The 17,950-nt window shown below is 38.3% G+C and overlaps 1 protein-coding gene across 2 annotated transcripts; it reads left to right on the top strand.

Annotated features, from left to right (window-relative positions):
• Nucleotides 1-14,385: 14,385 nt before the first annotated feature.
• LOC140361635 (stathmin-like) lies at nt 14,386-17,540 on the top strand. 2 transcript variants are annotated; one of them, XM_072447381.1, is made up of 5 exons: nt 14,386-14,435; nt 15,734-15,768; nt 16,109-16,275; nt 16,570-16,761; nt 16,842-17,540. In XM_072447381.1, exons 2-5 carry the CDS (start codon nt 15,759-15,761, stop codon nt 16,914-16,916), a joined length of 444 nt encoding a protein of 147 aa, XP_072303482.1. In that variant the 5' UTR covers nt 14,386-14,435; nt 15,734-15,758; the 3' UTR covers nt 16,917-17,540. The 2 variants fall into 2 exon arrangements, with proteins under 2 accessions (XP_072303482.1, XP_072303483.1); XM_072447382.1 differs by having other exon boundaries at nt 14,426-14,512.
• The last annotated feature ends 410 nt before the right edge of the window (nt 17,541-17,950 follow it).

Raw genomic sequence — 17,950 nt, forward strand, 5'->3', positions numbered from 1 at the left:
GCTGTTTTTATTTTATCTTTATCTTTATTTCCCCCCTCCATTCTTTATTAAGGTATGAGAGGTTCTGTCTAGAGGAGTTTTTGTTTATAAGAGTTCTTCTATTAAGATCGATCTATTAAGAGTGTTTTTTAAACTTCCTATAAGTTTTCTGTCCTTTTCCTCTGGATCTACTGTGTTGCAACAACAAAATTTCCTCATGTGTGGACAATAAAGGAATATCTTATTTTATTCAGTTTGTTCTATTTGACTTATACAGGTTGTTTTATCATTGTTAATATTTTTATGTTGCACTGAATCACCAAAGCAAGTTCCACTGTTTGTGAATTCTGTTCTTTGACAATGGAATAAACCTTTTCTGATTATATTAATGATGATAATAATAATGAACATTACACAGACTCAAACTCCTTAATAAGGGACTCCCACATTGTAGCTTTAAAACTCACTGTAGCTTTAAAACTCAACTAAAACTGGCTAAAATCAATTTATCATTTGTAGTTATAATCAGATTTGCATTTATTGAACAAGTTCATTCATGTTCATTATTTGTATTAAATACATTAATAAACAAATGTGTTTTGTATTTATTAAAGATTGACATGATAAAAAAAACCGACACAAAAGGAAACTGAATATAATTAAATACTGCTTAACTCAATTATGTAACAGAATCGATGATTATATTTTATATTTCTTCTCATCTGATTAAAAAAAATGCATATTGGCCAAATTATATTATGTAAATAAATAACTGAAAAGTTAATAACAAAATAAATACCCAAACCAAAAACTACAGAAAATGATGAGGACGTTATTAAACCTCTAAATGTAATTCATTGTCATTAAACCAGACTTTTTTATCTTAACACTTCTTTATAATTCTCTTAAATATCAGAGCTTTACAACATGATACATGTATATTTATAGATGGATATAACAATCCATCATTATACGTTACGTAAACAGAATATTTCAAGCCGAATTATTCCAAAAGTCCGTGTTGACTGTTCTCAGTCTTTCACGCTGCTGTGACGTGCGCGCTCCCGACGCCAAAGCCTCACGGCGATGACGTCACAAAAGTGGGAGGAGATATACCACTGTTCAGGAAGTAATGCGGAACTAAAAAACTTTTTTGGAACCATGCGCCAATGAGCAGCTCCATAGGTTTCAATGGCGGCCATCTTGGCTTCCGGGGGCTTGCTCTTCACTGCCGTGTGTACTGCCGAGGGAGAAGTACTGAGGGAAGTAAGAGGTGCGATTGCGCACTTTACAGCACTTACACACCTCAGAGCAGAGGTCTGAGCTAGGAAAGAGATGTCTGGTTTGGGAAACACGTGGCAGAAAGAAAGGAGACGGTTTTGTGGATGTTAGAGTTGTGCTAAAAGTGGAGCTAATGTGGAGCTAACAAGAAAACAAACTTCTGTGATGATGTGATGATGCTCTGAGAGGAAAACATCCTCTACAAACCTGGACAGATCAGGAGCCACAGGTAAAAACACAGGTCAGAGTGTAATAAAGTATGAACATGACTGTGTCCACACTAATGTGACTGTGAACACAAACACAATGCACTCATTTGAGTCACTACATGAATCATTTGTCACTAAGATCAACTTTAACTATGAAAATAGCGAGCTCATATTAAGTTTGAGCAGAAACATATCTGTGATATGAACATTTCACATCAGAAATCACATCAAAAGTCCATGTTCCTGTTCTCAGTCTTTCACCTGCTGCACATTAAATGTGCAACAGTCTCCACAACTATTACTAGGCTGTAAAAAAGCTACTTATTTCTTATATTTTTTGATTGTTTTATTTTGTACATAATATTTGGCCCACAATTTGACAAAAGAGTTTGGTTTGATGGAACACTCATACACTTATTCTATATTATTTTCAAGGCAAGAGGCGCAACTTAACCTCCTTACTTAAATGCACTCACATGTATTTAGTGGTGTGTCAGTTCAGGTGAACAGAGAACTACAGATAACTACAGATAACTACACAGACGTGGAAATGTTAGTTAGTACATTTAAAAGGTTTTTTAGATCTTGAGAAGTTTATTTTGTTATAAAGTCAAATACAATATTTTTCAGTTCCAAATACCTATTTAACAATAGACTAAATGTTTATCTCTGTAGATCAACTCTGAAGTTGTAATGCTCATAAACTGAAGCACAGTATTGGTGAAATTACACTTGTCTTTCTTAATACATTTCAGTTTATGAGAACAAAAGTGTTTGTAATTTCTTTTAATCGCTCCAGTAATTGCTTGAAAAACAGCGTAGGCTATATAAAGCTATTTATTTCTTATATTTTTTATTGTTTTATGTTTTACGCTACGTTCGGCCCGCGTCCCAGCCTGAGTGTCAAAATTCGGCCCGCGGCCCAAAATGAGTTTGACACCCCTGCTCTAGAACGAGGAAAAAGTCTTGTCTCTAAAACAAGCTCTGAAGTAGGTTGATTTGTCTAAAATGTCCAACAATTCAACGCTGCACAGACTTCCTGGGCGGACCCGAAAATGGCTTTTTAGTCTGTGAAGAACATATTTTCTCTGGAGGTTGGCAGCTCTGTGTTCACTAATACAACCAGAAGACAGATTATGTCAGATTGACTGTAAAAAACAATCATAATTTGATAATGGTAACTATACTAAACTCTAAAACACATGCGAAAATACCTGTTTATAAAAAAGACTTACAATTTCTCAATTACTCTATTTCTGTAATATACTTTATTTGGATTAATTCTCTCTCTAGAAGCTTTCATCATATTTCCATCTTTATTTCTTTGATAATGTGTCTAAAAAGTCTCACAAAAATAAAAATATTGATTTGACTAGTTGACTAATCAAAAAAAGAAGCTGATGAGTTGACTAAATAATCGTTTGTTGCAGCCCATTTCTCTACCATTAGTCTAAGTTAAGGATCCTAGGGGAAATGATGGTGCTGAAGCGCATTCAAACCTTTGCTAAATGCACTTTACTGTGTTGTTCCCCAGTCTGCTATGTTTATGTGCAATATGCAGCCTTTGGAGAGAAAAGTTTAGACCCCTTTTTGAAGAAACCATGTGTAATGTTTCCACCAAATCTCATGCAATAGCGTTTTTAACCGAGTTCTTATAGGAACCGGGCGTCTTGGAGCCGTGCAGCCTGTTTCATGCCCAGGCTCTGCTCCTTAATCTATATTTATATTAATGTAAAAGCAGTGATTTGTATCAGTACATCATGCCAACAATACAACTCCATAGGAAATATGAGCCACTGATCCAAGCCTATTTCAAACTGCTGACATTAATCTTACAGCTATTATGTACCAACATGCATTATTAATATGGTCATTTATTGCTAATATTCTCTAGCGATGATGGTGTTGATGATTTACAAAGGCCCTATCCACAGCATGGGACAAGACAGGCAAAATGTACTTTCTGTCCAACCAGTAAATCTGCTCCTGAAGATGTTTTATTATTATATTAAACTACTTCATCCATAGATTTCTCTGGGGCAATTTAACTTACAAGGTTGTTTTCTCCCAAAGCATGTTTCTCCCACAGAGACACAAAGATTAGCCCTTAAAAAAGCTCCTACAGACGCCAAACGTCACAATCTTGGCATTGACATGATTTTGAATAATCAAATATAAACAAATCCTAAGATTGATTTTTATCTCCAAAAATGATGACAAATATAACGGGTGGTTTTTGGTATATAGTAGTGTGTTGTGTGCTTTGTCTGTTTGTCTGGGGTGAGGGCTGTGGAGGGGCCAGTAGCAGCGCTAAAGCCCCAGTTCTCATGTTCTTGGGTGGACCATGACGTAAATTCCCCCAGTTCCCCTTTTGGCTCCTAATATACTCTCAATGTATACAATATACAATCCTATGATCAGGAACATGTCAGCAATACATTGTGAACGTTTTTAGATTAGGGGTGGGCAATACATCCAAATTATGAAAAATGTGTGAATGTTGTTTTGGAATGTGGGGTATATCGTTTTTATAAAAAGTTGCTATAAAAGGATGTAAACTAGTATATAAAATGCAACAAAAATAAATGACATGTCCTCTTTACCATCAGCAGCTTTAGACATGGTACTCTGGTGCAGGGCCTCTTATCAAAGCCTGGTGCTGTGGGCGAGTCGGCAGGACAGTGGGGGTCCACACAGGGGCTCAGGGGAGAAGTCTGAGATCAGAGCCCACAAGGAGGATTAGCGAAAACAGGGATGTGCAGCCTCAGGGGTCATAAAGAGAAAGTTCATTCTTGGGTCAAATGGCAAGACACACAGCTTCAGTGATTGATGTGTTTTGTTGAGTGCATAGACTTGCATGTAGTGAATCATCTCAAAAATAAATCAATGTATTACTGATCTTAACAGCAATTCTACTCTCACAAAATACATGGAAATAAGAAAGACATTTTGTTATAACTGATGAAGAATGGGAACATGTATATGCATCGCAATGGTGAAGAACAAAATCTCATGTTTGGAAAAGTGTATGACAGTATTACAAAACACATGTTAAAGTGCACATTACTCACAGGGAAGTGCTAGTTGTTGGAGAAACTGTGTTTGCAGAGCAGCTTATTACCAACATGTGTTTTTGAAATGTCCCCTTATTCAGAACTGATGAATTAGAATAAGACTCTGCAGACAACGCTGTTTCATTTGACTTTAAAACTACGTATCTCGGACGTAAAACCGGATACCTGCGGAATGTACTTTGGGGGAAAAAAGAAAGAAAAAGGAAATGGATGACATGGACTGGAATAACATCGAACATTTACAAAGTGGTAAAATTTACTTTGAAAACTTTGAACATGAAAATGGACACATTTTCCAGACAATGGGACAAATGGGACATACACTTTACAGCCCTGGGTTTACACCTCTCTTTCCAAAAATGTACACTTGCTTGTCGCTGGATTAAACAAGGCCAGCTTGTGTCAGTCGGCATAGCTGTTTCCAATGTTAGACACCATATCACAGAATGACCTTTTATGAGTCATTCACAGTCTCATCATGAATAAAACATGAGTACAAACTGTGTCATTAAAAGTGGGCCCATGCAATTTCAGGGGCTATTTTTAAGTATACACAAAGATATATCCATCAAAAATATCTCAGTTCAATCAATTTAAAAGAAAAAAGAGCACATGTAAAACTGATTAAAAGCAGATACGTTCTTTAAAAAGAGGTAACATCAGCATATCTTTAGTCTCCAAAGAAAAGAATCCTCCAAATTGCGATAACATCATTGTATTGATGCTTTGGTAAATAGTTTCTTATGATTTGAAGGTTTTTGAGATGACTGCTCTCTAATGAAAAAATATGATATTTTGATTTGAACACGAAAAACAATTTTTGGCAACATTTTGCAGTCTGCTCCTGAAGATGTTTTATTATTTGCATTGAATCCACTTGCTCCAAATGCATTCTTCTCCACAGATACATAAGAATCAGTCCTTGAAGTAGCACCTACACACACCAGACTTTAAAATCTTGGACTTAACAAGACTTTAATGGATTGTACAGAAGGATTTGTTGATATTTATTTTTATAACTCAAGAAAAGTAGGTACATTTTGAATTTGTACGACAATTTTCAGTAAGATCTAGTTCACTCAAATACTAAAAATATCTAAAATCCCCTGTGTTTTCTATACATCAAAAATAAAAAAGGGGAAAAAAATTGCTGTTACAATTTTTACACATAAAATGCTTTATTTAAACATTACATGATAAAACATATGTAATAACAATTTCTCACATTTACAGAAATAAACTACAGAAGAAGTTTGGAATTAATAGATAGATAGATAGATAGATAGATTGATTGATTAAGATTTGTTTCCAGTGTGTATCTCCTTTGCACAGTCCACCCCCCCTGCACGTGAAGCCCATATGACTTGCACTTGCACACATGGTCCACTTGTGCAGATCTAATGTATGCAGAGCAGAGAGAGAGAGTTGTGGACTACTTCTCGACAGCCTCGCCGGGAGAAGAGCGGCCGAGGCAAAGATTACATAAGCTGCTCTTACATAAAACGTATCATTACACTGTAACACGACCGACCTAGAATCTAGAGGCAAGATTTGATGAGAGAAAACTGAATGGTGTTGCCTGCAATGGCCCAGGAGGATCAGCCAGATGCAAAAGCCAGAACATGCCCACAAAAATCTCACATCAAATGATTTTGTAGAGCAGGGTGTTCCCAAATGGCTTGTCAGTTCTTGGTGGGTTTTAATAAGCAACACATTTTGAATCCGCATGGACATACAATATTCACTCTCACCATTCTAAACACAGCAGTTTAAAGTAGAAGTAATGTCTTTGTAAGTGCCTGTGATGGTTAAATCACAAATCATCCCCCCCTGCTGCCTCTGCTGTCTGCTTTGGTCATACAGGGACCGGACAGCCCCGAGCAAAAGTCTTCTCCAGATGGTTGGGCAAACTCCCATGAACCCTCGAGCACCTGATGGAGAGTATAGGTTTGGTCCAGTGTTCCACAATCAGGGCGAAAACCACTCTGCTCCTCCTGAATGCGAGGGGCACCCACCCCGGGCTGCCAGTCGAGGGGTTCTGCCCCCGGCCGCAACGTGATGTTGTAGAGACTTCAGGTATCTCATCTACCCCCACGAGGAGTTTGTCCATACACCTCAGGGTGTTCATCCTGGGTGATGGACGAGCCCTCAGTCTCTGCTTCCTTCTTGAAAGACCTGATGGCAGGATTGAGGAGATCCTTCCACCATCCGACAAGATCCACAGTCGAGGTCAACAGTTCACCACCCACACCACAAACAGTGTCGGTGTTTTTTTTTTTTTTTTTAGATGAATATAAATTTGTAATAGCGCCCCACCTGGTTGCATAACCATTTAAAGATACATATTATTTGTATTTCCAGGGCACATATTCTGTTAAACTACCCCCATGCAGCTTTGGACTGCCCAACATCAACAGAAGCCTATGAGAGCGATTACCAAGGAACGTGAAGTGGACACAGCATCCAAACAGCAGTTCCCATTCCTCTGTTTCCTGATGCGCTCTCAATCCTATCCCAGCAGCCTCTTTGATCAGCATACAAGACAGGGATGGGTAGGGGAGGTGAGTGAGAGTGAGGGAGGGGCAATGTTTGTGTGGAATAAATTGGGTCAGATTCGAGCAGCATCAGCGACACAGCCTAAAGGGCCAGTGTTTTCACCCATCATGGCCCTCATCCTTCGTGCAGATATGTAACGAGTTCATGACAGAACAGTTATACAAAGTACAGTGGACAGGGCACAGAGGATTTGTCCACGAACAGAGTAAAACCAAAGCTGAAAACAGTTTTGAGTGCTGAAATAATTAGAAAAGTATATTGAATGTGCCGGGATTTAAAGGAGACATATTATGCATAATCAACTTTAATGAGCATTTAATCTTGTTACAACAGTGTTTTCTCTTCAGTAGTTTACTCAAGGTTGTATTTTGATTGATTCCTGCATGTTTAAGTAATCCTGTATTGTCTGCAACTGAGGATCCAGTCCCCTGAGAATTCCTGTTTTCACCTACTCCCTATCCCCGCCCACTTATCGATCACACTCGATGGTGGTGAGATCGGGCAGTAAATGGGTTTATCAAGATCTACACAGTACGCAATTAGGGATTTGCAATTAGTCTTGCAATATAACAATAATCAAGTGTCAAGGCATAAGTAAAAGTAGCATATCTACAATTCTTTTAACCTCTTCAGAATATCACAATAAATATATAATGCGGGAGACGTACTGTTTTTGCAAAGAACTATCCAAAATAGAAATCCACACATGTTGATCCTGATCATTATTATTTGTTTGGCTTTGGCGCCACAAACTAATCTTAATCTTATGGCTTAAAGTCCTTTCAACTGACAACAATCTCGCTTTTGCAGTTGAATAATCGTGTCATTATTTTACATTTGTTTGCGCTGACAAAGAAGTTGTTGAACTTTGTGCCAGTTTTTGTTTTATGTGCATAGGCCCAGTAATTACAGAGCTGTGAACCATAAACCAGGTCAACAAAGCTTCAGTCTGGCAGTGAAACAATGAATTCTACCTCCATCATAACCATGTAACAGTTTTGTAGAACCTCCTCCATTTTAATCACACAAAGCCGGGCTGGATTTCTCTATGGGGATTTGTAAAGATAATTGAATTAAAGTGAATTACCTCATCCCACTGCAGTTTAGCGGGAATAGCTGTAAAACCCGTTAACAGCACTCACATGACATCATCCCATTTGTCTTTGTGACTTGATTTCTTACATTTTAAAAATAATTTTATAGTGTGCAAAACTGAAACTTGTCCTCTTCCTGATGCTGGTGTAACTCCAAGTTTGGTCAAGTGAAATGTAAGACCATCTTTTTTCTACACAACATAATTTAGATTTAAACGCAATTCAGTTATTTAAAATGTTAACAAATCATGATGTCTTGGATATAAAAGTATTAACTGGATACTTAACCATTAAAGGAAACCTATGTATTCCGCGAAATCGACTTTCAGGGGTTTTTAACCATATTAAGATTGTTTCCTCTTCTCATTTAAGCACCTGAAGTTGTATTTAGAGTGATTGTTGCACGTTTCAGAACTCCACTGCTCCGTCACGCCCTGTGTTCACCGTGTCACGCCCACTGCTCTTCACTTAGTTTTAGATCAATACTTCTAGTGTCCAACATATAACCTAAAGTTCCACGGGTGTCATAGATTAGATTTATAAAGCAATAGGTGGTCTTAAAAATATTGGTATGGGACATTTTAATATTTTAATTTTAGCACTGCATTTTTATAAAACATAAAACATGAAAACATATTCTGACAAAAAACAAACAATACTATACAAGATTCCATTATGCGTGAACTTTTTGTAGAATTCAATGCTTTTTTAAACCTTTAAAGCACATGGCACTTTCATAGTCAATACTTTTTAATGCTTTCTCTGGTATCATGATACTGTAAGTTGCACAATGTCAACAACTATTCAAATGGGATGAGCAGCGCTGAGCGAATGTGAAAGCACCAGATGGTGACCGGGTGCCGCCAGCATCAGTACACCCCTCCCTCCGAAATGGGTCTGTGGGGCTTCGGAGGACAAAGAAGTACCAATGAGGGAAGGACAGACAGCGCAGACAGACCAGGGCCCGGCTGGGGCTGGAGGAGGGTGGCCTAAGTATAGGACTTACAGATGGATGGCAGCAGCCAGAAGCCCCCAGCTGTGTGTGAAAAGAGGATTTGGGATCTGTAATGTCTGTGTGGGGAGATTGTTTGTTTTGGATCACTTCTCTTTATCCCTTTATGCCTTATGGTTAGAATGGAAAATGGCTTTAACTCTGGGTGTAAAATGTTCACTTGTAAGGAGTAAGTGCAACATTTTTACCCTGTTGGTAGACATTTTAAGACATATTAGATTTTATCTGCCGTTCCAGAGCACCAGAACACTTTCTGATTTGTCTGATTATTATAATTTTCAGTCTGTTTGTATACTATAAATCATATGTAGGAACTGGGATTTGGAACTTGCCTTGGACTCGTGGTCAGAGACTTGAGACAGACACTTGGTCTTGAGGCTAAAAACATCATTGAAATATTTATCATGTGAAATAAAACACCAAAAGGTTTGCTCACTCAAAAATTATTTTCAACTGGAATGAAAAAAAAAACTGGAATGAATATTGTAGATATGATCCATGTTCATAAAAGGTAGTTTTCCCAGTGCAACATGCATAATCATGGGCTGTCTTGTCTCCCGTAGTGTATCTGGCCAAACGTGAAACTCAACTGTTTGATTTCAGGATGTGTAGCTGTGTAGTTATGTCCTTGGCCCAACACATCGCAGTTATTGATATGTTATTGATATGATTATTGTGTTTTTGCAAGTGAGTGATGGTGGTCAGAGAGAATACACCCTTTCAGGGGTGAATCTAGCCTTCAAAGTTTAGGGGTGCTCAGCCTCCAGGGGTAATAATACATACCTAAAATACCATGTTTATGAACACATTATGCCTTCTTTCTTATCTCTCTGTGGTTCCCAAAACACTATCAAGTGTAGACGTGTAGTTAGAGTAGTTTATTGATCTAGCTAATAGCTCTGAAATTATTATACCAACAACTGGTTCTCTATTCAAAAGAAAAAATACAGAGAATCCTATGAACATTGTCTATGCTATTACATGTAGTCTGGTTTTATTCTCTTTTAATGTTTGTTTTTAATTTTAGTGCAAAAGTTTTTACCTGGTTAAATAAAGGTTAGTAAAATAAATAACAACCACATATTTCTTAAATCTAACTTTATACTTGAAAATAATGCACCAAAATCGTGGGCTGTAAAATTTTGATGGGGAAATGTTGATTTTATTTAATCACATATCAAACATAAATATGTGAACTTTAGAAAAACGAGGTGGCAGTTTGACATTTAGACTTAGAACTCCTTGAGAAATGTAATGAACACTGTCTACAAACATCCACATTCACATTTTTTCTTTGCTGCCTTTTTTAAAACAAATGACGATTGCGACAATTACGATTATGAGTGCCACGCTGTGTGCTGTACTCTAAACGCATCACATTATCCTTGTCACCAGCTAACTCCTCCAACCTCCCAACCACCACCATCACCACCGCCACCGAGCAACACGACAACTCTTTCCACCACCAGACCACACAACAGCCTTCATCCCGACGCGAGCTGACATCCACATGGCAACGGAAAAAATAGATCTTAGCTCTGCATCTGTTTCTTCTTGCGCCTCTGTATTTTCAGCACCACTTTGACTGAACAGCTCCTGATGTGCTCCTGGGCTAAAAATAGTCGGAATCAAATAATCAGCGAGGTGTCATTTAGAGCTGAATTGCTTCCAACTGCTGGCATTAGAATATAGAGTTTTCTAGAAGCGTGCTCATAATACAGCAGATACATATTGGCAGATAACGTTGTGGGTTATGTGAGGCTAATTACAAGAGTGGGATTAGGTACACCGAGTTCTAGAGAAGAGCTAATATCCATGGCAACCAGAGAGCTTAACCCGAAATTAAACCATCAAGACTGTATTTCGCAAGTTCGATTAAAAAGGAAAAGAAAAAAATGAATCAATCAATAAAGCAATTTTATTTTATATCAACATTCTGCAGGTAATATCAGTTAAACTTAAGTTGAATGGATCTTATCAAGCAGGAATAATATAGGCCCATTATAAATACAAAAAATAGAATTGGTCAATGAAAACAAGAATTAATTACAATTGTTTTGATTTATTTGTGGGTTGTTGATGTGACTTCCATTTATTGTGTTATCACTTAAATTACTTAAATTACTTACTAGAGTTTTTGTCTTCTAAATGTTTGTAAAGTACACATTGTTCTAGAAAGAAGTTTAAAACTCCCTTTTAACTTTTAAGTCCCTGAAATTCCATTTTAGTTTACCATCAACTTAACTTAAATCAAAACTAATTGTCAAAACCCAACAAATACTCAAACTGGTGTCAGACCATCCACAGACACCAGCTTTAATCATTCATATAATCATTCATATACACAGTAAATCAGGGCAGAGTTTACAAACTGATATTCTTCTGTGCAGAGCTTGTTTCTAGTTTTAATGAGAGTAAATCAGACTTCAGTAACCAAAACAACAGAGTATCAGCTTCACAAAGAGTACAGACATTTGTTTGTGCTCCAGAGGGTTCAGGAACAGCTTCAGTTTGAACAGGGAATCGTTTTAGGAAAAGGAAAATAAGCCCCTTGCACAAGGGCTTAAAATACTTATTTAAAATACTTATTAGTATTTTGCTACACTGCAGAACAGAAAACAGGCATCCAGCAATATCTTTTTAACTGCTCTTTTAATGGTTTTGCAACCGACAGAGCTACAACACCCATTCATCCGCCTCATCTCCACCGCAGCAGCAGAATCACCAGCTTCCTGAGCCTCTCCATCTCCTCACCATCAGTGTCTAGAGAACATGTAGTACTTTTTGTAATTTGTCACTGCCTGTTAGTTTCAATGACTTCATGCATCATTACGGAGCTTATGTAAATGTTTTTTATCACCACAACTGCAGCTCATGCACATATCGGCTTTAACTGCTTAACAAGTTTGCACATTTAGTGGCTCATTAGATGCAACCCGTTCATAGTGAATCGAGGCAATAATGAGCACATCAATTAAAAGGTCAACATTATCTTTACTTTTTTATTATTAGCTGAAATGTTTGCAAATTGTACATTGTATCCCTGCCATTAGTGTAGTTCCATAACAGGAAGCTCCTCTGTTTTGCTGACAGATCATTTTTTGGACGATAAACTAATAAGCCATGTTTCCCCCAGTTATGTGCTCCATATAAGTGCTCTATATAAGATTCGGCCTTAATGTCCTCTTTTTGTTTGGGGAATGTTTATGTTTTTCTCTGCCCAACACATGATGGTTATGATATCGGACTAAACAAAATTGAGTAAAGTAAAAGGAAAAAATATAAAAGGAAAAAATATGATTATTTAAGTAGCTATCATCCGACTGCAACCAAATAATCCACTGTATGGTTTCTAATTTTACTTATGATCAAGCAAGACTTTCCTAACGTGTTTCTCAACTTTCAGAGGAGTTTTACTAGCAACAACTAGCATGCAAACAGTGCACTTCCTTGTTTGCAGAGAATCAAATATAATTAGATTCAGACAGCACAAAGCTGTCTGTTGAGAGCTGCTTTACAATATATACGTACAGGGGAAGATTTTACTTTATTACATAAAAATAGGATATATTCCTATATATATATATAGGAATATATATATATATATAGGAATATACTATTACTACATGTGTCAATGTATTCTAGTGGGACATAGAGAATTTCTAAAATGTTTCAACCATCTCATTTTAGTAATAAACAGAGAAGTTGTCAATAATGTATGTTCTGAAAATGCCTTGTTTGGTTCTGATGACATGGTCAAATAATAATGTTTGATTAAGTACAACCGGCATGCATAATAAGTTAAATGTTGTTATATTCTTAAGGAATATGTCATTGTTGAGGATATGAGCCAGTTCCAAACGCACCATTATTGATGTTAATGACGGCGTGACACAATCCTGCTGCTGGAGCTCGTCAGCCTCGTCTTCCTCAGCTCCCACAGTCAGGACATTGCACGTGCTCATTCCAGAAGCATGGCTCAGCACAACAGCTGCTTTGGCTCACTACCTCCAGCACATCTTTGGAGAGCAAGTTCTGTATTATTCCAGTGGGCTCCTGACACAGGGGCCTAAAAGTGCACTTTCCTGGTGAACATGAGGTGTTGATGGACAAGTGCTGCAGTGTAGGTATTGTATGTATGGATGATATGTTTCCACTCTATTGGTATCATTTATTTCAAACGGCACTGACAAATAAAACAAAATTAAGTGTTTGATTTTACGCCACAAACCACTGGGACAAATGAAAAATAGAATGCAAACTAAACTAAATTAAAATCAATAAATAATAATAACCAGTGATACACAATATTTTGTTGCATGATAATGTGTGTAGTGGACATATTTTTTTGTTTCTTTTATTTAATATTGAAATCATTAGTCTGTTTAAAAATCAAATATGAGGCTCTGCGGACAAACAGGGAATGACACATGAGCACACACAAGTCTGGGGCAGAAAATATGTATTTTGGTGTCAAATATTAGAACATTTGACTGATGCTGATATGTGGGGACACCCTCCTTAAAAAAATCACATAGCCATGGCCAATATGCAGACACATTTTTAGTAATATTTAAAGTAGTTTATTAAAATGATAAAAGACCTATGTGTCCAGTTTTCAGATTTAGGCCTATATGACACAAAACTTGTGCAATTTTTTTGTTTGTTTTTATGTATAACATTCTTATGTCTTATTCTTTCTATCCTATTCAAATAAAAACATTATATGATAAAAACGTGTAATACATGTTTCCTTACATTTATGCAAGTGAACTACAGAAAAAGTTGTACAGATCAGATCAAAAAACAGATCAAAAATTAAAAACCTAAAGCAATAGGCTATTTGACTGGAGCATGTTTACAGAAATAGGTCATGTTTATGGCATTTTAAATACAAATTTGACATACTATTCCTAAATGTGTCAATGTAAATGTAACATCAGTGCACAGCTTGCTTTGTCTTAGTTATTATACTTATGTTGATATTTCCGAGAAGCTACAAGAGCAAAGCACGTAGCCAATATCCAACTAGCTTGATCGTGCTTCAATTTGAACATCACAAAACTACACATCCCACAATTCCATGGGAGAGACACGGACAGCCAATCAGCGAGCGCGCATGACATGACGACACTGCTTTCGGGCCATTTATCTGAGCGCTAGTGGGAAAGCTCGCACAGACAGACGGAGCACTCACGGCAAAAGCAACAGCAGCAGCAGCGCGTGGAAGGTGGGTGTGACTGCTGCATCCTTCATCTTTTCACTGCTCCTACAACTCTCATCCATTGTTTCGTCCCGCTCTAACGCGTTACTCGGTTTATTTCTTTGTTACTTTCGCTTCCCATCGCGGTTCCCCGCATTACACGTCAAATACTACGCTTAAATTCGAGAAAGATGTCGCGGTTTTTGCCCATCTTTTGTTTTTTTCTTTGATGTAGCCGCAGCCGCACCTGTTCACGCGACGCCGTAATCAAAATTCGCGCCCTTTTTTTTTTTTCTTTTTTTAAATGGAGATTTTCGATTATTTTTCCCGAACAAGAACTTGCACTGTGAGATAAATTAAGGTGTATTTTATTCGCCTAGTGTTTTTTTGCTGTCTGGGCACAGTTGGCACCGAAAACCGCAGACAGACGAGCCGTGGTGGAGCTCTTTGATGGCGCTGGGATTCGGCGTCGTCAATAAGCCGTTGTTCGATGCGTTTGACTGGGAGAAAATCAGCTGCCACTTCTACTGTCTATTGTTCTTAGCGTGCTCGTAATGTTGCTGTCAAAAGCCTCTTTGTCCAATGCGGTTTGTTCGTGGCAGCAACGGAAATGTGGTTAAATAATCGAGGTATTGTCATTTTAGTCGAGCTAAAATCTTTTCTAATGGTTTAATTGTGGCGTGGACGTTGAAAGATGCACGATGGTGGACAAAAGATGTACTCAATTGTACAGACTTTTGCCGGCACTTTTAATCCGATGTGCATACAAGAGAACGCCTTTAATAATAAAAAAAGCTCTTAGTGAATTTCCAGTATTGTCCTAAAAACCGAAATGTTTTTCCTCCAAATGTAAGCTTCCTCTGGCTCTGTGCGTTCTCTCATCCCCTGTGGCTGGAACACATGCTTTGGGAACAGGTGCTGCCTCGTGATTTTCCCCACAAATATGCACAGTGCTCATAAGTCATTAATTAAATTTAAAATGGGTGCTCCCTGACTGTTTGACCTGATTAAAGCACCTGGTGGTCTGCCTTCTGTACCCACCCTGAAACGGTCTTTGTTTCCTTCAGTATCATGAACAGTAGGTGTTCGGAGTTGAAGGGCAGCCTCGTCTCTGCTGCAGATGAAGCCGGTCAGTGTGCAGTGGTCAGAATGCCCCTGACACACGTTTTAGTGAGACAAGAGCACATTGTCAGTCACTGGTTTTGTTTGCTCCGATGGGCGGTGGTTACGTGTAGTACCCGATGTCGCCACTAGAGGGCGCCAATGCGTTTAACAGTCCATCAATCTTGCACAAAATTGACTACATGTTTGTCTTCTGTTTTTAGGTATTTACCCGCAGCATACATCACTATGGCCGAAGGTAAGCGCGGCTTTACTCACATGTTCAATATTGCAGTACATGCAGTGAAGTACTTTACAATGGTTTACTTCTAATTCACTACATGTGAGGACGGGTGTCTGTACTTTTTACTCTACTGAAAATGTTTTCTACCTTTTTTGAATAAGTGGAAAGTCCCTACACCAAAAATTGCTCAATTCTTTATCAAGATTGCAATTTAAAACATGTTTTAATCATAAAATACTTTCAACTTTACAGATTTTTACTTGGCATTGCTCTTGTATCTGTAATTTAACATGTCCCTAAATTTTAAAAGTGCTCAGTTATGAAGTTTTACTAAATGTCTTTTCTGTCTCTCCAGAAATCCAGGTGAAAGAGCTGGACAAGCGTGCCTCTGGCCAGGCCTTTGAGGTTATTCTGGGGGAGCCAGACTCAAAAGGAGAGTTCCCACTGTCTCCCCCCAAAAAGAAGGAAATGTCTCTGGAAGAGATCCAGAAGAAACTGGATGCAGCCGAGGAGAGACGCAGGGTTAGTGCTTTTAATGAGTGCTATGGGAAGTCTGTCTGCACAATGATCTGTTACATCAGCACACTGACTTCGAAGTCTGTTTGGATAAACAAACTTAAGATGAGTCATTTTTATACACTCATTAAACCTTAAGTTTTTCACACATTTGGTTATCTAGTTTAGATCACATGGAACACTGCCAGGCTGCTATTACCCCACACCTTAAGTAAATCTTTCATATAAAATGTGCTGCTCACACTGAGGCAGATGTGACCGTTGCATGGAAATGATCACCTGAACCAATGTTCCCTTCAGACTCAACAAGCAGAGTTCCAGAAGCAGGTGGCAGAGAAGCGTGAGCACATTAAGGAGGTGCAGCAGAAGGTGAAGGAGGAGAACAACAACTTCAGTAAGATGGCCGAGGAGAAGCTCAACCAGAAGATGGAGGCCAACAAGGAGAACCGCACAGCTCTAATGGCAGCCATGAATGAGAAGTTCAAGGAGAAGGTATGTCATACTTTCAAAGGACCAGTCTGTCCAACCATGTGACCTGTCATGCTGATCATGTGACCTGTCTCTCTGACCAGGACAAGAAGTTGGAAGAAGTGAGAAAGAACAAGGAGACTAAAGACGGCAGTGAAGAAGGCACTTCGGAAGACTGAACCTGATCGGCTGGGGATTGTATAGGGTTTTTTACGTATCCAAAGATTGCTTTATTTTTTGTTGTTCTCTACCTACCTTTTTTGAGAACACCCAGTTCCACTTTGTGAATTTTTCCAACCCTGCTCTGTGTGCGCTGGTTTTACTCGTGGCTTGTCCCTTGGTCAGTCTAAAGTTCATATGTAGCTTGTGCCCTTCAGCAGTGTCTGCCTGTCCCTTTTTTGAGGAGCATGTTTCTATGCGTAGGGCTTTTCTCCTTGCATATGGCATGGTGTGTTCTCAAGTGTCCTGTGAACCACACATTTTGCACTTCAACAGTTTAAGAGTAGCACACTGAGGCATCGGCTGTTAAACATGCAGGTGAAAGTGCTCCGTCGCTCCACCTTCTGCTTGTCGCTCCACCCAATCATTTGTGCCACTGCTGATTCTTGGCTTTTGTACAAAAAACAGAAGTTCTCTTAAAGCACATGACTTGCTGTGAATGAACTTGCTAGAGATGTGACTCCAACTGGAAGAGACTAAACTGGGCTCTACACATGGAATGCAGACGAGCAGTACTTTGCATCCACAGATACAGTGGCTAATTAACTTAAAACTGAACTGAAATAAAATATTGAAACTCAAAACTGTCTGATTTTCTTGTACATCGTAATGTTTGACCTCTTATGTAAAGGTTGAAACATTGCACCCATCTTATCCATAAAGCATGTTTAAGACTAGATGGAGTTGGCAGAAAGGATCAAATCTGCACTGTCCACTTTAAATTGTTTGTTTTTTGAAAACCACTTTGGTGGAATCCAAAAAACAAAGTAAAACTTGTATTTTCCCTTCTCTCAAATTCAAGCTTCTGTCAACGGCTACATGTGTGTACAGGTCTAAGCTGTGTCTTAGTTCTTGTCCCTAGGTCTGGGTGCCTTGATTACTACAGTTAGCCTCATCAACCTTTTGGTGCCTAGTTCCTAATTTGGAAGGATTTGTAAAATTCATTTAGGCTTACACTTGCAGTCTTTGTATTTAAAGTGATTCACTAAAACAT

Source organism: Eucyclogobius newberryi, unplaced genomic scaffold (genome assembly GCF_026437365.1).
Source record: "Eucyclogobius newberryi isolate DKJ021-1_F unplaced genomic scaffold, fEucNew1.0.hap1 SCAF_16, whole genome shotgun sequence".
NCBI classification, from domain to species: Eukaryota; Metazoa; Chordata; class Actinopteri; order Gobiiformes; family Gobiidae; genus Eucyclogobius; species Eucyclogobius newberryi.

Excerpts from the sequence above, each read along its gene's own strand:
- LOC140361635 (XM_072447381.1), top strand. Across the intron at positions 16,276-16,569 it reads CAGCCGAGGAGAGACGCAGG|ACTCAACAAGCAGAGTTCCA; the intron begins GTTAGTGCTTTT and ends TGTTCCCTTCAG. Across the intron at positions 16,762-16,841 it reads ATGAGAAGTTCAAGGAGAAG|GACAAGAAGTTGGAAGAAGT; the intron begins GTATGTCATACT and ends CTCTCTGACCAG.